Source organism: Anabrus simplex, chromosome 14 (assembly GCF_040414725.1).
Source record: "Anabrus simplex isolate iqAnaSimp1 chromosome 14, ASM4041472v1, whole genome shotgun sequence".
Lineage (NCBI taxonomy): Eukaryota > Metazoa > Arthropoda > Insecta > Orthoptera > Tettigoniidae > Anabrus > Anabrus simplex.
In genome coordinates this window covers 5,491,264-5,517,009 of record NC_090278.1, presented here as the reverse complement: position 1 = coordinate 5,517,009, position 25,746 = coordinate 5,491,264, and the positions used below count along the sequence as shown (strand labels likewise).

Here is a 25,746-nt window from a genome sequence, read left to right as displayed (position 1 = left end):
TAATTTCAAGTGTTTAGGTTGTGTAATATAGTGAGATTGAATCAAGGTGTAGTAAAGCTAATGCAGTGAGCTTGCAGTTGCGATCAGCAGTATTCTGTAAGAAGGAAGTCAGCTCCCAGACGAAACTATCTTTACATCGGTCTGTTTTCAGACCAACTTTGCTTTACGGGAGCGAAAGCTGGGTGGACTCAGGATATCTTATTCATAAGTTGGAAGTAACAGACATGAAAGTAGCAAGAATGATTGCTGGTACAAACAGGTGGGAACAGTGGCAGGATGGTACTCGGAATGAGGAGATAAAGGCTAATTTAGGAATGAACTCGATGGATGAAGCTGTACGCCATAAACCGGCTTCGCGGCTTCTAATCTGGACGCTCCCAGGCCCCCTTTGCTTGATCCAGACCAATGACTTGTCACTGACCAATAGTCTAACCAATCCAGACCAATGACTTTGTCACACAGGATACTAGAGGCCTAGGGCCACTTTGCGGCTTCTAACCTGGGGGCTTAAGCCCCCAGACCCCCTTTGCTTGATCCAGGCCAATGGCCTAACCAATCCAGACCAATGGCTTTGTCACGAGATTCGTAAATTCATAAGTAGCACCGCTGCACTACGACCAGTTCTTTATATGAACAGTTGGCAGCTCTGTCCAGCGCACGATCAAGCCCTTCGAGAGACGCGAGCGAGAGAGAAACAAATGACAGTGCAATCGCGCCAAGATGCATGGGCTGGAAAATGTAACCTGTTCTGAACGTTTGCCGAAATATGGTCTTGGACATATTGTCGTGACAAAATTACTAATTTTGGGCAACTATATGATGATGGGATACCATGTCTTTACAAACAACTTTTTTACGGGTATACCCCTGGCATGCTATCTTTTTGAAGTCGACCTACATTACAGGAACACTTCGTAAGAAAAGGAAAGGCATTCCAAGTGCTTTAGCGGGAAAGTACAATGTTGGAGAGGCCAAACACTACAGAAGCAACGGGGTTTTGATTAGTGGGTTCAGGGTAAAGCAATCTAAAACAAAACCAGTTTTATTGTTGTCAACTGATGCCATCGCTGCAAATAAAACAAAACGAATGGCAAGACACCGACAAGAGAATGAAAAAGTAAAACCACTATTTATTATTTATTTATCGTATGGTTCACAATCACATCACAATAAAAGTATTTTAAAATTATTTTCACGTCTGAACACATTAAGTCAAAATGTCAGATTGGTATCTCTAACATAACACCGTTTTGAGTAGCCATCAGGAACTCTGCTGAATCTCCTGAGAAGGCTGATAGAGGGCATTCTTGGATAATACGATGACCAGTTTGTCTTTCAGCACCACAACTACACTCGGGAGATGGAATTTTCTTCCATTTATAAAGGGAGTCTGCACATCTACCACAATTAGTTCTGATTCGGTTTAGAGTACACCAAATTTTTCTGGAGAGCTCAAAACCTGGTGGCTTAGATGTGATGCATGGCATAGCTTGTTCTGGTGTTGCAGAGGTCTTCCATAATTGCTTCCAGCTGTCAATCATGTTGAAATTACTTTCAGCAAGCTTCCTTGCAGTATTCAATGGAGGGTGGCGAGAGCGAAGTATCTTCCTGTTAATAACAGGTTGGTCAAGATGTACAGGAAGAGAAGAATTGTTGCACATATTATTGTACACCTTGATAAGTGCTTGTTCTCTTCTCACGGATGGAGGTGGTATGTGACTTAATGATGGAAGCCAGTATGTTGGAGTACATCTGATTGTCCCTGATATTAAACGCATGGTTTGGTTGAGCTGAGTATCAACAAGCTTAACATAAGCGCGTTTTATCCAGATTGGAGCACAATATTCAGCCACGGGATAAACTAGTCCAAGGGCAGAAGTCCCACGTAGTGCCGCACAGTTTCTACAGGATATTATTTCTGGTTCTGAGTTTGGCGGCAGTTCTGCTAAGATGTTCTTTGGAATTAAGAGTCCTATCTAGAATGACTCCTAGAAATTTTGGATACTTGGTATGTGAGAGTAATCTGCCATCAAAGTGAACTTTCAGTTCTCTATTCGCTTTAAAGTTGAGATGGAACGAAGCAACTACTGTCTTTGCTGCGCTTGGCTGTAACCTCCAGTCACGAAAGTATCGTCCCATAGCAGATAGGTCTCTGGTTAGAATAACCTCGGTAACTTCGAAGTCTATGGCTAACAGCAAGGGCCCAGTCATCTGCGTACCCAAACTTCCTAGATGTAGTCTCTGGCATATCTGCTATATATAAGCAGAACAAAAGGGGAGCCAGCACAGAACCTTATGGGAGACCATTATTAAGATTCCTCAGTGAGCTCATACTATTGCCAATTTGAACCCGGAAGTTTCTGTTACTGAGCATGATGATTAATACTTACCTTGATGAGAGACGAACACTCAAATACTGGAAAAAAGTAACTTTTCTTGCAGGGATGGTCCTGAATGTATATTTGTTATATAGGGAAAACACTACCAGTAACAAGACGACTCGTCTCAAGTTCACATCCTCTATAATTGAATATGTTGAAAAAGAGGGGTGGATGGAGAAAAATGGAAATTCTTGTCAATCCGCACCATCAGTATCTGTACCTTCTACTGAGAAAGGAATCCGGAAACTGCCCGGACGAAAAGAAAAAGTTTGAGCAGTTTGCAGTAGGAAAGATGGGGGCCCTCTCCAAAGATCCCGTACAGCATGTCAAAACTGTGGTAAAGGACTCCATGGGTTGTGCATCGCAAACCACGACTGTTAGTGGCAGAGAACATGCAATCAAGGAGGCGTGTGATTTTGCAAATATTTTTTCCTGTGTCGTGTAGAAACATTGTAAATAACTCTTAAAGTACTCGAGACAAAAATGTGAAATTTAACATGTTTATTCATCTGAAATAGGACATTTCAAAGAAGTCATCAATATTTAGCAGCGAGTTGAATTTTCTGATTTTTAATTTTTGGTGTTCTAAAATTGTTCGGAATTTTTTCTTCAAAATACCCAAGAGCACTTCAGTATTATAATTTAGTTCGGCAGCAAGAATGTCTTCTTTTTACCATCTACTACTAAAAATTTCAAGTCATAGTGATATTTGTGAAGTATGTAGCCCAGAGAGCGAGAACCTGCAAAATCCTCTAAATCGGTCTGGCACTAAGAGGGTTAAATGAAGTCTTACTTAAACTTGTTGTTTGTTGTAAAGCTTTCAAAGTCTGCTCTATGTGACATACTCTCATAGATAAAGCGTAATGAAAATTACCACTTATTTTATGTTTCAAATATTGCGAGTTTGATAACCATGGATAAACATTTTCGTACTACAAATTTCTTTACAAGTATTATTGTTTTAATGTTCATATCTACAAATTTCTTACGACTATTATTAGGTTATTCGTCGCCATGTCAGCTTTGGCCCGGTACGGCAGTCATGTTTTTTCTGTACTGTGGTCTGAGTACTGGAGTAGGTCTTGGTTGTTTACATATGGCTATACTTTTTTCCTTGCTGTGCAGACAGTATGCGCCGCGGCGATAGAAAAGAACCTCTCGAAGGGAGTGTGGCCCCAAAGGTAATACGTTAAAGCTAATAAATGACCTTTATTTCTCGCGCCATGACCCTTCTAAAGTTCCCGGGACCGCTTCATAATTTTGTCTTCTGCAATGGTTGGTAACATGATCTCGGCCTCATCCTAGGTGTCAATGAGGTCATCCTCTTCCATACGTGAACCAATCACCATTATAAGCAATGGAGTAAGGCATCTAAAACAGTACTTCTATATATATAAAAAGTAAGAGTTTTGTCTGTACATTGCTCAGAATTTAAAAAGGATGGTATTTCTGTATCAGTCGTGTCCACAGTAACAAGGAAATGCACTTTTTACTTTTCCGTAATTTCTGTCTGTATGTACACGCATCACGAGAAAATGGCTGAAGAGAATTTAATGAAAATCCGTATACAAAGTCTGAGAATAAGTCGCTACATCTAGGCCATAATTAATTTTATTCACGCTGACTGAAATGGTAGTGTAGGGGAAGGCCTAAAATTTAATTCTCAAATATTTATGTTAGTGGTCGTATCTTAACGAAAATTGGTAGGTGAAGTCGGGGAATATGACGCTACAATCTAGACCATAAATAATAGTATTCACGCTGAGACAAATGATAGTTTAGTGGAAGACCTAAAATGGAATTGTCAAATATTTGTTAGGTTACGGTAAACAAGCCAGCTATCTCCAGTTCACTCGTAGGCGCCGTCATATGCTATGAAATATGTTCATTAGGTTACAAGGAAGGAGTAGAGGTGCGATAATACTAGGGTTTTGTACTATTACCTGCCTTATTGCCTGCAAATTTTCGTTACTGCACATGCGCGCCTGATTTAATTATTAAACATTTCACTATGGACCAGAAAGATGATCGTGACGTCATAAGTATGACGTCACAACACCCCCTAGTTCTGCTATAGACAACTCATGTAGGACACCTGTAAGGATGTGACGTCAGACAGGGCCGCCAACACTTCCACGCCAGAACGAGGGGGCGTAACACGTGCGGTCCCGCTGTGCGTTAGTTCATCGAAATATGTACATATCCATGGCACATAACGGAATACTGAACCACATGCAAATCAATCGATATAGATGTCGATTCCCAATAATGTCCAATAACGGACCATTTACATCGGTAATACATGCAAATCAAGGCGTATAAAACCGGTGAATAGTTTAGGTAAAACTAATCGGGAAACAAAACGTGTGATCGTTACCACATCGAACTGTGTACAAAGCGAACAAAAACCATAAGTGAATACGCAAAACTAAGTATTAATAGCAATAATATTTCATTCTTTTTTTGTCGAACTATGCACATTTGTGTGCACTTAATCATATGATGTACGTTCTTTGCCAATCAACAGGTAAGTAGCACTATTAGGGGTTGAAGGGGAAGGGGGTGGAGGGGGGGTTCAGGCACTTGCTGTCTGTCAAATGTGCCCGAATTATGATAGTTCCAAAATGGAAATCCACGAGTGCAGGACATTATCCCAGCTTTTAACACTAGGTTTACCGAAGCGGTCAAAATGACCGTTTCCAGTTTTATTTTCTCTATCACTCTCGTTATGTGTTTAGAACATACAAACCCTTTGGTGGCTTTTATTGATATTAAGTGTACTTTTCGGCATATAGCTTCAAAAACCCGTAACTCCTTTCTAGTTAGCGCTATGAGGTCATATACCTACTTTTACCGGGCGGTCATTTTGACCGGTATTGCAGTAGCTACCCCATAAGACATTTTGTGGCATTAATTTAGAACGGGGTATCATTCTAACAAGCTGTTACAGTGTACTTTATTACCATAGTATCGAATATAACTTTCTGCTTTGCTGCAGTGAGACAGCTGTTGGCTCTTTTCAAACAATGATACAAATACACTGACGGGAAAATATAGTCAGTATTTGTTCAGTAATGAAAGGTGTGCAATCGTAACGAGCAGTCAATTGTCGTATTCAATCGTTACAAACATTCAAACTAGATTTCCCGATTGTTTGTAATTACCCCGAAGAAACATGTTCTCGCGTAGTTTGCAAATGAATGCCGAAATTGTGAAGCATAAGCATATAATTTCACCATCACAATCAAGCGATGAAGCTGGGACGGATTTAGACCTGGATAATTGCGAAGACGTGTATAACTTGACAAACGGAAATAGTTCGGATAGTGATTCTAGTTCCGTCGAGCCTGCAGAATTTCCATGTGCACATGAAATCACACAGCAGCCTTCGACCTCAAGGGTTAGGGAACTCTCCGCCAAATGGCAACGCACGCACACTTGCAAAGCAGCTGATGACAAAGGTAAGCCTATTTGAAGTTAGTCATTTTTATTTACGTAATTCAGTGAACAGTGTAAATAAGTTTGGTATTATACTTTTCCGGTGAAGGACACACTAAGGAAGATAATGAAATTACTAGCAAGGAGCACAATATCAACTACAGAAGGCCGAGCATACGCTGTGATGAGTCAACATATCGGCGTGGTCAACACATGACGGTCGGCGAGGAAGAAGTCGCTTTGGATGGAACTGTGCGGACTCTTGTTGATCTACAAAGCCTACCAGGCCGTCGAGGACAGTAAACTATACTGAGGGAAATCCGAGATCCCAAAGGACATGAAAAACGTCACATTGAAGGAACTTGTGCCGCTACAGCTTGTCTTTTTCTTGACAAATCCAAGCTGCGCCACATCAAATGATATACTGAGGTTGGAGCCCGCAAAGTTCTGAACAATCCTGAACAGAAACTTTCTTTAGAAGAATTGGACGCTGTCATTGGTATTTATATGCACGCGGAACTTATGGAGCTGACACGAACGTTCTCGATCTGTCGTCAACAGAAGTGGGGTCCTGGAATTTTCTCCCAAACTGTGACACAAAATCTTTTCCTGGATATCACGAGGTTTCTTCGATTCGATGAAAAATCTACCAGCAGGGATCACCTGAAAATTGATAAATTGGAGCTTGTATCCGTTGTGCGGGACAAATTTATATATATAATTTTACTATTTGCTTCAGACCAAGTGGGGACATTACCGGGGAAGAACAGCTCTTTCCATCGAAAGCTAGATGCCAATTTATGCAATATACGGCCAATAAACAAGAAAAGTTTGGTATGAAATTTTGTTTGGCTGTCGATGTGGAAGCCAAGTATGTTGTAAACGGTTTTCCCTATCTTGGAAAAGATGAAACGCGACCCACCGATCAGACCCCAAGTGAACACGTAGTATTGCGTCTTGCTGAGTTTTTCATGAATCACGGAAGAAGTGTGCAGAGAGAACAAGACAATTGAAAGGTGTGCAATCTGTATGAAACTGGTCTGTGGTTAAGTTCACTTCAAAGGTGACCAAGCAAAGTGTGTGTGCACAGTGCGACAAATAAGTTGAAAAGCAGAAAGTGACATTCATGCAGATACGTACAGTATATAATGTAAACTAAAGTGTGTAAGAAGAACATTTTTTTCTTACTAGTGTACTTATTTGTTTATTTATTTATTCATAATAGTGTTTACAAGTCATGCATGATAATAATTAAATTATGGTCTATGATGTTTTTATACTCAATTCGAACCTTTTTCTGGCACCAATATCCTCAAGAAACGAATACGTGCCACTATGGGTCAAAATGACCGCTTCGGTAAAAGTAGGTAGGAAGAATGTTTGGTAATCCTAGTGTTAACATACCTTGCGGTAAGTTACAGGCTGTGATTAGACACCTAGTTTGGAGGTTTGTGGACACGACAATTTGCATGATATTAATTTTCGTGGGTTTTCTTGAACAGCAAAGCGATGAGATCGTTTTAGACCTCCAGAGGCAAGGTCTCTTGAAGAAGGCTGGGAAATGTCCTCGCTGTAGGGTGTCGCGTGTGTTGGGGAAGAAGAGTGAATTAACGGCTATATCCTTCGCTGCAGGAAGCGTATGAAGACGAAGTCTTTAGCTGAAGGTACATTCTTTGCGAAAACCCACCTTTCGATGCGGAATATTCTGCAATTAATGTGCCTTTGGGCTACTGGCTCTACTGTTGGCGTGGCTACGGTGCAACCCGGTATTAGAAAGCGTACTGTGGTTCAGTATTTCACTTTCTTCCGCGATATCGCCTCATGGAAGATTATCCAGAATGTCGATGGGTACCGTTTTCATGGGCCCAATGTCGCCGTGCAGGTTGACGAGTCTGTAGTTACACGCGGGAAGTATGGACGAGGTCGTATTGTACCGGCAAAATGGGTACTCTGAATCTATGACACCGTGCTGAAGCGAGGCGTAATTCGGCACGTCGCTAGGAACCGATGTACCCTGATTCCGTACTTCCCGGCTCAATTTATACGGATGAATGGGCAGCTTATCGAGTTCTGGGTTCTCTGGGAAACGACCACAGGACTGTTTGTCATAGGGATGGGTACCGTAATCCGGAGGATGGGACCTGCACCAATGCGGCTGAAGGATACTGGAGCCGTTTTAAGCGGTTCTGCCAGCAACGAGGTGTAAGTACCGGCATTGTACCATAATACATGGATCCTTTCCTTTGGCAATGTGTAGTGTGCGACTTATATCGTGTTTTTTTTTAGCAGTCCTCTCCTTCCCCAGCATACTAATGAATTCATGTGGCGCGAAACGTATTGTAGGGACCCATCAACAGCCTTTCCTGCGATTTTGTGCCACATCGCAGAGTGCTACCCTCAATAAGGTGAGTACGTTGCTTATTATATTGTGTGAATGTATTTCCTTCTACTTCATGCTATTGAAACAGGCCGCCGTTCCATAATCCGTGACGTCATGTCCGCTTATCACCAAGTGGTTACGTTCCTTAGGTTGGTACGCCTCGATCGAAGGTGGAGGGGCGGTGATAAGCTGGAGCAGCAGTCGCCATTACCACATGGTCGTGAAACTTGTGCCATTACTGTCAAATCACGTTTCGGATATTTATTTCCGTAATGGCTCATATACTGTATAACCATTGTGCGGTATCGTGTATGTGACTCCGTAACGTATGATGCGTACATTCCATCTGCGTTTATGTGCATTGTTGTATTGCGTATCAACATGCGATGGAACGAACCTCGTAAGTGCTGTTGTATTAAAGTATGCTAGCTGGCTTCGTAGACGAATGGCCGGCCGTACGGGCAATGGATACCAAAAGCACCGTCTGTATTAATCGGTGAGTACCGTTAGAACACACTACTTCCTATTCTTGGTACTGTGTGCACGTGCCATGTACTGCAGCGGGGTCGAAGCCGCGGGTAAATGTATATCATAGGTATGCCGGCTGTTTGCATTGCGTTTATGCAGCCTATTTGCATTGTGTTCCCTTCCTTATACCGTTTTGAAGCGGCGGCGGGGCAGCCCTAGGTCTACATTCCTTCTCTAAACGCAATTCCACGTACAATGTACATTCGTTTCACGTCCGTATAATGTTATTAGTGGTCGTATCGATAAATACTATGTAACTAAAGTTATATAGTACCAGTATTAAATTTCCGACCATTTATGTCTTACACATTGTTACCGTACTGGCTATAATCAGAGATATTCATGAATTCGGATTTTTGTTACTAAGTCCATATCAACGCCAATCACGAGAAAATGGGGTAAACAGGATTTAATGAAAATCTATATGTAAAGTCGGGGAATAAGGAACTACAGACTACGCTATAAATAATTTTACAGGACGCCCTAATATCAGTCGGAAGAAAATTAAATGTGAAGGCCTATAATACAGAAAGCTCATAAAATTTATCAACAGTAACATTACGCTGACCGTTGTGATGTGCTTTTGTGTTCTGTTGCCACTCATCTCCGATAGATAGGATTACTGCTGCGTACCGAGTCTTTTCTTTTAATTTGCCTTACTTCGCACCGACACAGATAGGTCTTATGCATACCTGCCAACTTTACAAAACCAAAAATCAGGAGATTTTGATTTTTAAATCAGGAAAAATCAGGAGATACAATTGGTCAAAACTGCTTATTCTACATGTCTTGCGCAACACAGTACTACGATATATTTATAACACTTATTGTCTCAAAGCCCGACTGTTGCTATACGAGGCCACAAGGCTAAAAATTACATATCTCTATTCCCTCACAGGAAGTGCGTGAGTGGGATGATCGGTCTTTGATAAGCCTACCGAAAATAGTATGAACTCATGCTCCAGATGTGTGAATCAGTCATGCACTTAGATGCCATTACTTAGCAAGTGCATAGATTAATATATTGCATCAAGCACCCGCGCAATTATGCGAAGCGCAATGCTATCTGGATCAAATAACTAGCTGATGTACCCGTGCTTCACTACGGAATTCTCAGGAAGACTGTCCTTATAGTTTTCCCGACTGAAGTCAACATCTCATTACGACGCCAGTATGAATGTCGTGATTAAAAGCTATGATTTCATACGAAATATTCGATAAAATGAAAACAGTATATTTTCTCAATTTTTGCGAAAGGTACTACAGTGTCAATCTAACAGTTCAAAGTTTCAGAGTTAGAATGACCAGGCTGCAGACAGCCGCAAACACTCTTGTGCAATTATTCTGTTTAAGTGTGCAGCACACTGCTCATTCAAATCACTACCTCCGAGTAGGGATCGAATAGCTGGAATACTATGATGATCCAGTGTGTAACGTACCAGTAGTATTAGAAAATTTATGAACCAGAAGAATGGCATGCTAAAGAAGAGAGATCTAACTCCCCACTCCCCAGCTTCTTCCCGCCAGTATTCAGGCAGGCTGTTATACTTGAAACCCAGCAGTAATCCCGTCTATCGTAGATAAATGGCAGCAGAATACACAAAGCACATCACAACAAACAATGGTCAATGTAATGCTATTGTTGATCAATTTTATGAGCTTTCTATATTGGAGGCCTTCACATTTAGTTTTCTTCTGAATCTGTGATATTAGAGCATCTAATGTAAAGTGAGTCGTCCTTTCTTTCATGACTCCCTCTTGTGGTACTATTCAAGCGATCGTTCCTTCATGACTTTCTTCATTATTATAATCTTCAAAATTTAATCACCATCACCACCAATATTATTGTCGTCAGAACAGTAAAACTGAACAAGCAAATTATCACAAAAATAATTTATTCTATTATTACCACCTATTCAATATAAGCCACGTGCTTCGTGGATGAAATCTACATAATACCATATACACTTCTCAGGGACATGTTTCGGCCCTTGTTAACGGCATCATCAGCCTGTAGGTAACCTTAAGGTCAAATGTCTGAAACATTATCTATTCATATATGGATTACAATGAAAAGTATGTTACACATTAATCCATGTATGAATAGATAATGTTTCAGACATATGAACTTAAGGGCACCTAAAGGTTGATGATGCCCTTAACAAGGGGCAAAAAATGTACCTGAGAAGTGTAAGTTATACGAATCAATCATGAGAAGTGTCTCTTGCAAAACTGAATAAGACAAATAATCGGAAATTGCATTCTCTGTAACTTTTGTTATGTAGTATTTTTCAATATGACCACTAAGATAGGTAATTTTTAAAAAATATTTGGCACCTTCCCCTAAACTACCATTTCGAACAGAGTGAATAAAATTATTTATAGCATAGACTGTAGTTCCTTATTCCCTGACTTTACATACAATTCTGTTCACCCATTTTCTCGTACATCGGCGCTGATATGGACTTAGCAAAATAATAATAATAATAATAATAATAAAATAAAAAAATCTAAATTCATGAATATGTTATTACAGCCGGTACGGTAAAAATGTATAAGACATAAATGATAGGAAATTTAATAATATATAACTTTAGTTATGTAGTATTTATCATTAGGGCCAATAATAACATAAATATTTGAGAATTAAATTTTAGGCCTTCCCCTAAACTACCATTTCACTCAGCGCGAATAACATTATTTATGGCCTAGATTGTAGCAACTTATTCCCCGACGTTATATACCGATTTTCATTAAATTCTCTTCAGCCGTTTTCTCGTGATGAGCCTGCGCACGTACAGACAGACAGACAGAAATTACGGAAAATTAAAACTTATTTCTCCTCGTTAATATGGCCATGACCGGTACGGAAATATCATTCTTTTTAAATTCTGAGCAATGTACAGACAAAACATTTTATTTATATTGAGATAAATTAAAATTAGTCACAATTGTCTCCAAATGGCTTCTAAAATCTCTAGAAGTCACCCGTCGTTATCATTGAAATTATGTCACTATATTACTAAGAAAGCGACTAGTCTCTAGAATCGACCAAAGAGGATGGAATCGACTAGACTGACGTGAACGAACACGAACATAGCACGCGAGAACGAGAGATTGACAATCGATATGCGCGTCGCGATATACAGGTTTCAATAAACATCGCACATTCGCGCACATTAATAAACTTCGATATTTCGTTTGAAAGCGGCCATCAAATACAGTAGAGACAATACACGACACTGAGCGAGATATCGAGGGACAGCTATTGGAGCACACTCTAGCGGATAGACCTGAACGGTACTGATTCTGTCATAAGAGCACGTGCATTTTTGTGTGAAGTTTTTGGTGTTAATTATGCGTTTTCAGTGAGTTGACATAATTAAATAGTAGCGTGTGCCATTCCTTGATATCTCCTGTCAACATGAGGGGAAAGGTATGTGCTGTGTTTGGCTGCAGTAATTACGAAGTAGAGAAAAATGCGCGCTCGTTCTTCAGGTTCCCTCGTGACAATAACATGTAAGTAATATTGTGTTTGCATATATATTCTTCCAGTGACAGAGATTTTTATAGTACTTCATAATCTTCTGACCTGCTCGACCCATGTTTTAACGGGCTTAAAATATAATACGCATATTTTATTGTATAGTGCAGCAGTTAACCTTCAATACCGATGTGTTGTTGTAGGTGTGATCTGTGGGTTTTGAAATGTCACAGAAGCGATTTGGATAAAGTGTACAAGAAAGAAGGGACGTTACGCTTGTATAAGAATTATAAGATCTGTTCAGATCATTTCCAGGCCAGCGACTTTAAAAGTCCTCGACTGTACAGCCAAGGGTATGTTACATTTTTACTCTAATTGTACGTAAATATTCCTCAAAGCATCACTATCGACAACATTTTCAAACTTTTCTTTCTTTTATCCCTCTTCTCAGATTAAAGCCGGGATTTTATAGATTTTCTTTCTGTTAGTAGGCTTCATGTTAAGAGGAAAATTGTCCAGCTATTAAATGTTAATTCATTGCATCATATGTGTAAGGAATGTGCCGATATTTTTATTGACAAATGTCTTAATATGATGATACATTGTTTTTAAATGAGGAAAACAGACAAATCCAACCGTAAGATTTCAGGCAGGTATGCTAAAGCTAAAAAAGTAATGCATAAATGAAAGATCAAGCCATTTCACAGCAGTCCATTTCACACCTTGTTTATATGTCTAATTTCAGTCTTTGAATAATAACCTTTTAAATAATTCTTCATTCATTTATCCAGAATTGCTTTAGCAACTTCGAAGTTAATATCTCAATACCACTTTCTTTCTAGACGTAATTTATTTATCCATTTCCGTATATACATTTCCATTGATATTTGAATTTAGCGCGATTTGTTCAGGTCAAGTCACTAGGAGCGCCACCGTCGAATTGTCTCCCATTTTAGCAAGGCGAAATCCGTAAGTGTCGTGTATTGTCTCTACTGTATTTGCGGCCATTGAGCGAAGGACTTCCGGCCACTGACGTAAAAAAGCTGAAATGGAGGGATTTGAAAACAAATGTTTGAAGTTCACCAAAAAATCGGGAGAAAAGATAGAATATTCGGGAGGCGGGAAAAACTGTCGAAAATCGGGAGTCTCCCGCCTGAATCGGGAAAGTTGGCAGGTATGCTTATGGCATCAATGGGATAGGAAAGGGCTAGGGGTGTGAAGGATAGCGGCCTTGGCCTTAATTAAGGTACAGTCCCAACATTTGTTTGGTGTGAAAATGGGAAACCATGGAGTACTGTCTTCAGGGCTGCCGACAGTGGGGTTCGAATCCACTATCTCACGGATGCAAGCTCACAGCTGTGTGCCCCTAACCACACAGCCAACTCACCCGGTCGTACCGAGAGTAACAGTCTGCCTGAATATTGGCGGGAAGTAGCTGGGGAGTTAGATAACTTACTTCTTAAGCATGCCATTTCTCTGGTTCATAAACTTTCTGGTACTACTGGTACATACACTGGTTCATCATAGCATTCAAGCTATTCAATCCCTACTCTGAGGCACCGACTGGAATGAGCAGTGTGCATAGGCTATTTCACGGAATAAAGGCAAAGGAGTGTTTACGGCTGTCTGCAGCCTGATAATTCCAGCTCTGGAACTTAGGACTGTTAGATCGGCACCAAAGTACTAGTAGTTAAAAGTGAGAAAATGTGCGGTTTTTCATTTGATCAAATGTTTTATATCATAACATTGCTTTTAATCGCTACTTCCTCTTCCACAATCATCTTCAGGTGAGAATAGCAGCATTTAAAGTAACATTATGTAATAATCCTTGCGTACCCCTTTCTATCATTCTACCCTAGTACTACCTACTACTGCAGTACAAAACGTACATTCCTACTTTATAACCAATTTCAAACCGAATGAAAACTATCAAATGTTTTCATTCGATAGTCCTCTTCACGATCTGCAGAGGTGCCAACCTCTGAAGTTGGTTATCAGTAATCTCCACTCCTCCACCCCCCCCCCCCCACACCCCGACGAAAATTTTTGAGTCAATTCTCGATAGTAACACTTCCTTTGCCCTTCCTGTCAGTTATCTAATCTAATTTCAAGTATATCATATTACACAATAAAATGTGCACTTTTCTTGTTCTGTGATAAAACATTCTCTTATGCAAGCTTGTTTTGTATCCATCAGCTACTTTTCATTGTACGTTTTTTCTTGAAGCATCCTTCCCCCTGTGATGGCAATTTTTCTTCTGAACCATAAGTGATTTCTGGACACTCGTCCAGCCTGAATTGTCTCATAATTTCCATCAACAGTGAAAACACTTGCTGTGGGAAAGTTACTGTCAGGTGAAAAATACAGAAGTACATAGAGTTTTACAGTGGAGAAGTGCAATGAACTTCACAACGCTCACGTGTAGCAAAAGTCTGATGATGATGCTTGTAGTAAAGGGGCCTAATATCCATTAACTATTGAATAAGGATCGTTGCCAACTCACAAGCAGTGAAATGACGAGGGATTGGACATTTTTCCTTCTTTCCTTTTTTCGTAGTCTGCTGTTTTAATCCCTTTTATAAATCAAGTCCATTAGCACTGTTGAAAACCTTTATTTTGTAGTCACAGCAGAAATTATAAAACAGAAAAGGTCATTGACTAGGGTCATTCAATTTCTACTTTGGCTTGCATGACAGTCATCTCGAGTAGTTTTTATTCGCTCAACATGGAATGAAGCATCTCTCTGTTGAAAGAAATTGTCGAGTTTCTTGTCATATAACATTTGCTGTTCGATGGACTACCAACAATCACAACCTCTGCTTCATTTAGACACCGACTTTCTGTTAAGAAGCGCTCCTTTACTAAAAGGGTGCTATTCCAGTCTTGCAGTTTATATCTCCTACGTAGCGTGAAAGTGTGGATTTATTCGACGTGGCAAACATATCGTTTCGATTATGTCGAATTGAAATTCAAAGAGAAATCCTTTCTTGAAATAACATTTAGCCATTTATGTCCTTGCTCGTTGAGAGGAAATTCCCACTTCCCGACCTGCTTTTCCATCTTAGATTAAGGCACACAGCAGAAAACAATATTATGTACATACACATTAAGACGGTTCACGACCAAAGAAACAATCCATATAAGGTAAACACAGGTTCAAATTACACCAGCACTCTTAGCAATGATCACCCAGCATGTCTCGCCAAGCAGACTAATGCCAGCTTCCCAGCGCTCCAAGCGCCTGAACTGGTAACTACGCCGTGTTCGCTTGTTTACATGTGACACTGGGAGAATGAGAAGGCGTATTAGCGCAGTCATAGTAGAGGGCGATGGTATAATAAGCTGACATAGGAAAGCTTGTTAGGTCGTACAAGGCATGCCATGCTGGATCTCTAGCCTATCTTTTGTAGGAAGGGTACCAAAGCAATAACCGAAAACCTAGCACAGGAGGAAAGAGTGGAACAGTTTCGTGATATAGGCCTACAGCTTTCTGAAGTATCAGAACCTAACCAGCCACTCAAATGGGTCATGAAGATACATAATCCAGACTCCCTGGGCCTACGAACCTAATTATACCACGGTAGGAAAGAAAAGAAAGAAAAGTGACAAGGGATGCCTCTGCAAGACTGAAGCAATGACTAAATTAGAAGGGCCCCTAAAGATTGCCCACATTGTAGTAACCACATGGTTGTTTAGCACTGACCTACTACCGAACGTAATTTCGTTGGTTTGGATTTCCCAGCATCAAACGATACAAATTCATGGTTCTCGACAAAAAAGACAGTGTTTTCATAATGCAAGTAAAGGAAATGACACGAACGCAAAGCAATTTCGGCAACATTTCGAACTGTTAAGGCAAATAATCGACGTTGCCAGATTTCACATAAGCAAGTTTACTGTACCAGGCCTACCAAAAAATTTTTCTACATCAGCAATTACCTCAAACCAACATGACAAAGTACGATTAAGTTAGCACGAAAATAAAACTGCAGTAACAATAAGGCACTACTGCATACGCAAACATGGACACACTCAGTTCCATACAAGTACTTACAATCAATTTCGTGAAATAGTTGGACTTCCAGGTGGCTTTGTCCTCCCTACCCATCGTGTGCGTGTAAGGATTCCTCCAGAGAGAGAGTTTAAGGACTGAAAAGAAGAAATTGCAAATGTACAATACAAAACATGACGCATGGTATAACGTCAGCCGAAATATTTCAAACTCGATTCAGTACAGAGTTACCATATAATTAAACTTTAAAAGCTATTCTTCAAAATCTAAAAATGCAGATAAACGATAAAATAAATCTCGTGGTACAAACGATGAAGAGAGATATATTAAACCATAACCACAATACACAAACACAACCTACCCTAGCAAAACCACAGGACGCAATGAACTTCAAAGAACGTTCAACACCACGAGGTAAAGGTAGGAAGCAAAGAGTAAACAATTTCACCGTAGCATCCAGGATAACTACCAACAGTCGTAGAGAAAGTTTCTCTTTCTGATATTCGGAAATGACCCTGTTGCTCAACTTTATAACCTATTTGCTCACTTTCTCAGCCTTACAGAAATCATGAACAATATTGAAAGAGCGAACCAAAGTAACTGGATATAATTCGCTTACACGACCTTCACGATATCTTCAAGTTGGACCTAATTCAACTTACAGGGAATTGTTTCAAAATAAAGAGAAAAAGTAAATTTAAAAGAAAGAAATACCCCTTGCGTTTTTAGTGACTGTTCATTGGACATTGAAGGCTCTTTATCCTTACCTTTCTAGAATACTAGCTGATGTACCCGTTCTACAGTGCATTTGGAATTCTAGTGTACACGTTGTGAGCAAGAGTGTATTAAATTGCACAGCTCTTAATGTTACCCTAGAAACGCGACGGGGAAGACACCAAACATCTTTTCTCTTATGAAGACTGAGTTAGGGAATTTTCATTGTAATGGTAGACCCACTTGCATACCACCAGTCACAATCAGATTGGGGAGTTGTTCGTATAATGGTTAGACACTCACTCTCCACCTGCCTTTTTACATCCTCAGAAAGACTGTCTTAGTGGTTTTCCCAACTGAAATGAACGTACATTACAATGACGTCAGTATGAATGGCGCGATTAGAAGCAATGCTTTCATATGAAATACTTGTTCAAATAAAACACCAGACATTTTCTCACTTTTAACGAACAGGACTACTCTGTCGACCTAACAGTCCAAAGTTCCAGAGCTGGAATGACCAAGCCGCAGACTGCCGTGATCCGTGAACACTCTTCGTCTTTTTTTTCGGCGGGGAGTGGGGGAGAGTGTCGAATAGTGGAGACTCCCAGGGCAAAAGCCATGCCCTCTAACTAATTTGTTTCCTAGGAGTACCCGATGAGTCGGAAAATAATTCACTACACTGGCGGCGGAAAAATCTATCTGAGTTGGAGGCAAATTCTTCCTCCAAGCCCGAGGAGAAACCCCCTCTTCACTGATGATTTGGAATAAAATGAATGTAGAATTTAATAAAAGTGTAGAGCAAGAAGTTTTTCTTCAGAAACGGCTCTTTTCAGGGTTCAATTTTGAGTTATTTAGTGAATTGTGGTGCTATAATTTGGAATAGACCTACATTGTTATTCTAGACCAGGTCACGCTACTACTACTACTACTACTAAGTCAGCCTCCGCCTTAAGTATGCACACTGCTCATTCAAAACAGCTCGTCAGAGTAGGGATCAAATAGCTGGAATACTATGATGAACCAGTGTGTTACGTGCCAGCAGTATCAGGAAATGTATGAACCAGAGGAATGGAATGCTAAAGAAGAAAGTTTTCTAACTCTCCAGATATTTCCAGCCAGTATTCGGTCAAGCTATTATACTTGGTACGCAGCAGTAATCCCATCTATCGGAGTTGAGAGGCAGCAAAAGAGACAAATAACATCACAACAAAATATGGTCAATGTAATGTTATTGTTGATCAATGTTATGTGCTTTCGATATTGTAGGCCTTCATATTTAGTTTTCTTCTGACTCTGAAATACCACTCATCATAGTCGGTACGGTAAAACTGAATAAAACATAAATGATCGGAAATTGTATTCTTTGTAACTTTTGTTATCTAGTACCGTACTTTTCGATAGGACCCAAAACATACGTATTTAAAAATTAAATTGTAGGCGCCTTCCCCTAAACTACAATTTCATCCAGGGTGAATAAAACTGTTTATAGCTTAGACTGTAGATTCTTATGCCCCGACTCTATATACCGATTTTCATTAAATTCTATTAACCCATTTTCTCGTGGCTCGGCGTCGATATGTAATATTAGTAACAAAAATACAAATTCATGAATATCTGTGTTATCATAGCCGGCACGGTAAAAATGTATAAGACATAAATGGTCGGAAATTTAATCCTATTTCACTTTGGTTATGTAGTATTTATCGATACGACCACTAATAATATCAATATTCGAGAATTAAATTTTTGGCCTCCCCCTAAGCTACCATTTCGTTCAACGAGAATAAAACTATTTATAGCCTAGATTATATTGGCTCATTCTCCGACTTTGTATACCAGTTTTCAATGAGATACGACCATTAATGACGTAAATATTTAAGAATTAGATTTTAGGCCTTCCCCAAAACTACCATTTCACTCAGCGAGAATAAAATTATTTATAGTGTAGATTATGGCGACTTATTCACTGACTTTGCATACCAACTCCATTTGCATTCCGACTCGTTGGCTGAATGGTCAGCGTACTGGCCTTCGGTTCAGAGGGTCCCGGGTTCGTTTCCCGGCCGGGTCGGGGATTTTAATCGCATCTGATTAATTCTTCTGGCTCGGGGACTGGGTGTATATGTCCGTCCCAACACTCTCCTCATCATATTCACACAACATACTACACTACCAACCACCACAGAAACACGCAATAGTGCTTACATCCCTCCATAGAGGGTTGGCGTCAGGAAGGGCATCCGGCCGTAAAAACAGGACCAAATCCACATGTGCGACGCAGTTCGCACCCGCGACCCCACAGGTGTGGGAAAAGCGGCAGGAAAAGAAGAAGAAGAAGAAGAAGAAGAAGAAGATTGTAGCGACTTATTCTCCGACTTTGCATACCGATTTTCATTAAATTCTCTTAAGCTGTTTTCGAGTGATGCGTGTACATACATACATACATACATACATACATACATACACACATACATACTGTGCCCTTTAAGGCACCAACTGCGGTGATCTCTTCTTTCTTCTTTGTGCCGGCTGCTCCTATAATAAATGACATATAAATCATACTCACCGCTGCATGTAGACTCTTCTTCTCAGTCGTGCCCGTTCGATATCCCCGGAGAGGCCACCCGCTGATAGAGGAGTGAGGGAGATGAAAAGAAGGGGTAAACTAACTAAAATGACGGTACCCAAGACTGAATTAAAATTAAATAAAAGACTAATTTATTCAAGTAAAATGCAAAATGCTGAAATGGACGTAAACTGAACTAGTGAAAATGTAAACAAATGAAATAAAAGAGACTAATAAAATATTTAAAATTGAAGGTCTGCCTTCCAAAACAAACATAAACTGCCTAAATAAACTGACTGAAGGTCAAACACCTTAATTTAATATTCCAGACTATCTTGACATTGACTTCAAGTTGAAAAAAAATGACTCTGTTAAAACTCTGGTCAGAAAAACCACCTACTTGAAATATAAAATATATAACAGAGAAACTATCTCTCAGATATCCAAATTAATAAATAGACTCACAATAAAGTAAATTAAATTCTGTTACGTCGGTCAATCCACTGACTTATCAGAGTTATAAAATGTTTAACACATGTTGCTCATTTGGGAAAAATACCCAAATTTTAATAAACATGGACTGCACTAAGCAAGTGTATCACTTAAGGAAATAGTTCTTCGAAACAGAACAAAACAACCATGAACATCACTTTCATTTCCTACATAACTGTTGTCTTATACAACACCTCCTGATTAAACAAATCAATTATCGAAACATCACTCTGAGTGTATCCAACCACTCATCTACATGTTAGACTCCACTTGCTTGCCTGTGATAGACTGGACTCTTAAAATAAAAACAAAATTTAGGCCAAGTGCCTGATGTTAACATTATCGAATGACAGCGATCTTTGTACATTAAAATTTCTATTGACTTTGCCGCTAACTGCTTTTCATTATAAATTCATATTTGTGGTATCACCACTAGATGGAGGCAGATACCATCTTATTTACCATTTCTTGCGGCAGTTTTATATAATTGGTTTATTTAAAGATCGCTTCATTTCAAAATAAAAATGTAGTGGATTTTAAAAGAAAGTTTGGTAATTACTTAGATGCCTGGTATGAGCATACCACTACTATTTCGACTGTGACAGAATCGATGACCTATAAACCTAACATCTAACATCTAATTTACATCATTACGTTAACTAACGGAGAAACACTGCTCCGATCAAAAAAAATACAGAAATCAAAACAAAACTAGCTACACTTATCTATTTACAACACATCAAATATAAATAATTCACATACGCTTGCGTCCCACAAATACGGTAAAAGGTGCACTCAGAAAGAAAACAATAACAAACTGGGTCCCACCATCGCGGCCTACTGGAAATTAATAAGGATAGAAATGCGCAAAACAAACTCGGAGTTACCAGAAAACATATACCCCGCTGCGAGTAGCAAAATATTGCGAATTTGACGGCAATCTCAAATTTCAGACTACAAACGTCTGGACATAATATTATCTAACCTTGATGGAAAAGTTTACTGTTCTTTCACGTTATCCGTGACTCTACATAAATATTCAAAACACATTGACTCGTCGCTCTGTCCACATTGTACACTGGCTAGCATTATTAGTCGAGCATCTATTCTCCCTGGAATTATTTAACAAATACAGGCTCCTGCCTGTAGTATCATACCCATGTCGTAACACATTTTAACGCACGTGGTTAAATTCTTCATTTCACACTTCTATTTCCTCATTAATTCGCGACGTCATTATAATTCATTATTCTCACAATACGGCCTCGCTCGTACCCGGCGGGCAAAAATATCTGTCGTGCATATTACGACTTCTTATGTAAATTCAAGACATGGTTCAAATATCATATTTCCATCATTAACGTAGATCATCAGGGATATTAATCATCTAGCTCGATCTCTCGATCATTCACTGTTAACACATCACAAAAATCACAGAGCTGACTCATCAATGGCGCTCATTGTTACTATATAAACAAAACAAGTGACGAGATTGCCTCTCAAAACACAAATGTTGAAACGTGCGCAACCGCAACTACAGAGATAAAATATATGCGCGTCTAACCGAAATCGTCGCAAAAATCCGCGGGATAAATACAAATCGAAACCGGCCATCTGAAAGATGAATCCGCAACATAAACAAACTGAAATGCGCAAAAACCATGAAAATAAACCTTGAAATCATCGCGACGGTGTCCATAACATCAAAACTCCAACAAAAGAAAATATGACTCAAGAACCATCGATCTAAAATCCTGATGAAATAACAAAATAATAAACTGACATTACACTCGTAGATTAAAATCGATAGCTGACTAACTGTCAAAATGACATACTACAGAATATCAACCATAAATACACGCAAACAAACATCTACTTAAACAAAGTGCACAAAAATAAGCCTATCTGAAAGTGCAACATAAACATCATTTATTAGTATTATTATTATTATTATTATTATTATTATTATTATTATTATTATTATTTTTATTATTATTATTATTATAGCAGTATTATAAAACTGTGAATTATTTACACCCTTACCTAGTACTCTAAACTACACTGATCATCGATTTTGCCACGGTACTACATATTATTTACATGATTTAATTATGCTCATACCTGTATGGTGGAAGCAGGTCAGTTCACCCACCGGTCCCCGTCATGGTGGAAATTAGAATTCCATCTTCAAGGTGATGTGGTATTCCATATTTTTATTACACACGCAAATTTGACACATTCTTGCCATGCCGTGCCACACGATTATATTAGCATAAAAACACTCGCATTTCTCTCACTCCAGTGAAAGTTTAGAAGATGCCACTGCAGCCTCCTGCCTGTAGTGTAGATGAAGGTCGCCTCGCTCTTTACCTGCAAACACCTGCTGGCCTTCCGACGATCCCTCAGCTCTGTTTACCTACAGCTTATAGTACGTTAACCCTACTGGGGCATAACTGTTCCCTCAAGGTCTGCTGTTGCGGCCTCCATTGAATAAAGTCAATCACCTTCCCGTTTGTCTTACTAGTTTCCGCCCATAAACATCTAGCTTGCCAAACAGTTTGTAGAATGGTAGAAACAAGCTAAATACAGTTTATGTCGTGGAGAAAATTATATACTGATCTCACATGTAACACTCCCCACTGGTTAGAAATGTTTTTATGTAAATCTGCTGGAACATGAATTTGTTTCCCTCGACTAATAATGTGAGTTCATTTAAGTTGAAAGTGTCATTCTTGCCTACTCTCCCTGCATTTACAGTAAAAGTCTGTGAAAGTGTTCATTTTCTGAAATGCATATTCTCCCAAATAAATAATACAAGGCTTTCTAAAATGCCTACAAGTGTCTAGTCGCTTTCGTACCAGCCAAAATAAAGTTGACTAAAATGCATTTTTGCTGACACACTCTGTCACTCTGTCAAAACGTAGATTCGCTGTGCATACTAAAGTAACACTAAGAGTACTCAAGACAATAACTGAGAGTATTCAAAACAACTGTGAACTGAGAACTTGGAATGACTGCCAATTCAAGAAACACTGAGAACTCTAGAAACACTGAGAGTGACTGAGAGAAACTCAAAACACTGATAATTGACTGAGAACTGATTCACACTGAGAGTGACTGAGAACTCCAGAAACACACTGAGAATTCGACCCTGTGGTCGCTGGGTTTTATAAAAATTCCTCCCACCACCAGGAAAATAGTTCCGTGGAAGGGATGTGGCGTAATAATCTAGTCCTCAGGAGCGCTTTCTCGTACATCCGTAGGTTATGGTTTTCAAAATTTATACTCAAAACTTCCTAAATTCTGTCCGACTCACATGTGATATTGCGCCGCGGGAAATGATCATAGAATAATCCACACGATGACGCGCGTCACTGGTGTTATTTTCTTCCGGTGGATGGCCTCGTTCAGCCATGATGGCTCCTTATTCTGGGTTCTATTACTCCTCCGTTCGAAGTTGAATTTTTATTAATTAGGCACTGATTAACCACAGATTGGCACAGATAATTCACCAAATATTATAAAGAAGTTAGGACACTGTTTTTCACTACCACATCGGGCTTCAGATCGCGAGATACTGATAGTAGATCTCCCGGTATGACAGCTCATTCAAATTTAGAATATTCTGATTGGTTGAGACTTTCGCGCTCTTCCAAAACATAGTGCATCCGCTTCCTCCCACGAATTGGCGGTTACTGTCGTTGGTCCTCTATTGTCCTAGCTAAATAGGTCAGGCTTCACCGCGTGCTTTTCTTGTGAGAACGCACAGCAAGTGACCACTCCCTGGCGGTGTCATAAAATTTATTGGAAGGGTGGTTTACAATCTGGTCGTGTCTAGAGAAGAGTTTCAAGGATTGTCCTCGCCGTCAGGATGGCGCCAGAAAGTTCCTTTGTGACTGCTAGTTTCACAGCCTTACTGTGGTATCTCATATGTGAAATATACAATTTAATTATGAATTAAATTAGGCAAATTCGCTTATGGGTGCAATGCCCCCTTACGCCGTTAGAAATCTTACGCGATAGTGGAAGATTTCTAAATTCAACCAATGATATTCTAGACATACTTGCAGCCATAAGCGAATGTATACTTCTGACTATAAAGTATACCTCTGCTTATGTCTGAGTTTTTCTCTGATTTCTCTCTCTAAAAGTTTGTTCTCTTTCTCGAGGTCATCTGCAATCTGTTTCATGACTGCTAGTATCTCGGCTGAGTTCTGTCCGCATTCCGGACAATTCTCTTCTGTCTGTTGACCTGTCTCGAAATGACTGTCGTCTCCTGGGTGCGTTGATAGGGTTTCCTGGTCATCTACTTCTTCTGCTTCGGTACACGGGTCATCATCATCATCTTCTTCTTCTGCTTCGGTACACGGGTCATCATCATCATCTTCTTCTTCCGTGCCGGAACTTGCGTCTTCTCCTGCGTTTGAGCTCCCTGGTTTTTCCACGAGATTTACTTGAGCTGCGCCTGGTGCTATTTTGTATTCTTTAAGATTTGCTGCATTCATAATCATTTCATTTTCCCCATCTAAACTTCTAATTTTATATGCATTGTTTTGCATATCCTGGACAATGCGGTAAGGACCGATGTACAATGGTGCGAATTTTGCGTAATACTTCCTTTCAGGATCGGAGATGGCTGGTCTACGGATCAATACCATTTCACCTTCCCGTAATGGCTTGTGGAATTTTTTTCTACGAACTCTCCTCAGCCTGCGGTCAGCTTGCTCTCTTAAGTGCTCCCGTACCTGTTGTATACATAGTTCCGGAGATAATTGGGGTTCAGGCGGACACTTGACGACTGGGCTCCACGTCCTGGCCGGTTGTAAGCCATTATGCACTGTGGCTGGGATTTTCGCTGTTGCTTCATGGACAGTATTGTTTATGCAGTCAGTGATCAATGGGAGAATATCGACCCATCGCCAATGTTGTTCTGGGATATAAATTCTGCTGAATTTTGCGATGACTTTCATTACTCTTTCTGCCGGGTTCGACTCTGGGTGACGTGTTGAACTCAGAACATGCTGTATTCCTAATTGCCTTAAACCTGTTTTGAACTCTGCGGAGGTGAACTGTGTTCCGTGATCTGTTAATAATTTCTCCGGTTTTCCCATGGCCGGAATTATTTCCCTATTAATGCATCTTAAAACTGACCTAGTATTGGCCTTTTGCATTGGAGAAAGGTTTGTAAATTTGGAAAATACATCCATGGTGACTAATATGAACTGATTGCCTCTCCGTGATTTCGGGATTTTTCCATAAATATCCATCGCGAATAACTCACGGGGCTTTGACGGTAGAATGGGAATTGGCTTCTGTTTTAAAAGGTAGGAGTTCGCCTTGACACGCTGGCAAGTGTCGCATGTAACTATTGCATCCCTGACAGTTTTCCTTAGGTCTTTCCAGGTGAAAGTTTCCTGAATTGTGGCGACGGTCTTATCAATACCTCCGTGCCCAATAACACGGTGTACATGCCATATTAGCTCTTCCTGTAATTCTTTAGGGACGACAATCTTTAATTTAGTATGATCCTTATCTGCGTATTTTAACAATTGATTATTTAACCACCTGTATTCTTGCGCGGCCTTGTGAATTTCGTCATAACGAGGGTCTCCTTGTTGAATTGCTCCTTGGAAATACTGGATAATCGGCTGTAAGATTGGATCAGCCTGTTGAAAGGTTGGTAACTGGCTCAGTCGGAGTAGTACATTTCGGTCTTCCTGGGTTAAGTCCACATAATTTACCTGCTC

At 39.9% G+C, this 25,746-nt stretch overlaps 1 protein-coding gene across 1 annotated transcript in view; it reads right to left on the bottom strand.

Annotated features, from left to right (window-relative positions):
* Positions 1 to 16,640, bottom strand: part of RpLP0 (ribosomal protein LP0) — a 75,365-nt gene extending 58,725 nt beyond the window's left edge. Inside the window, exons 1-2 of the mRNA XM_067157623.2 lie at positions 16,586 to 16,640; positions 16,267 to 16,361 (exon numbers count right to left, since the gene is read on the bottom strand). Of these exons, the coding sequence (XP_067013724.1) occupies positions 16,267 to 16,320 (54 nt within the window). The 5' untranslated portion in view covers positions 16,321 to 16,361; positions 16,586 to 16,640. The remainder of the gene's footprint in view (positions 1 to 16,266; positions 16,362 to 16,585) is intronic.
* Between the last annotated feature and the right edge of the window lie 9,106 nt (positions 16,641 to 25,746).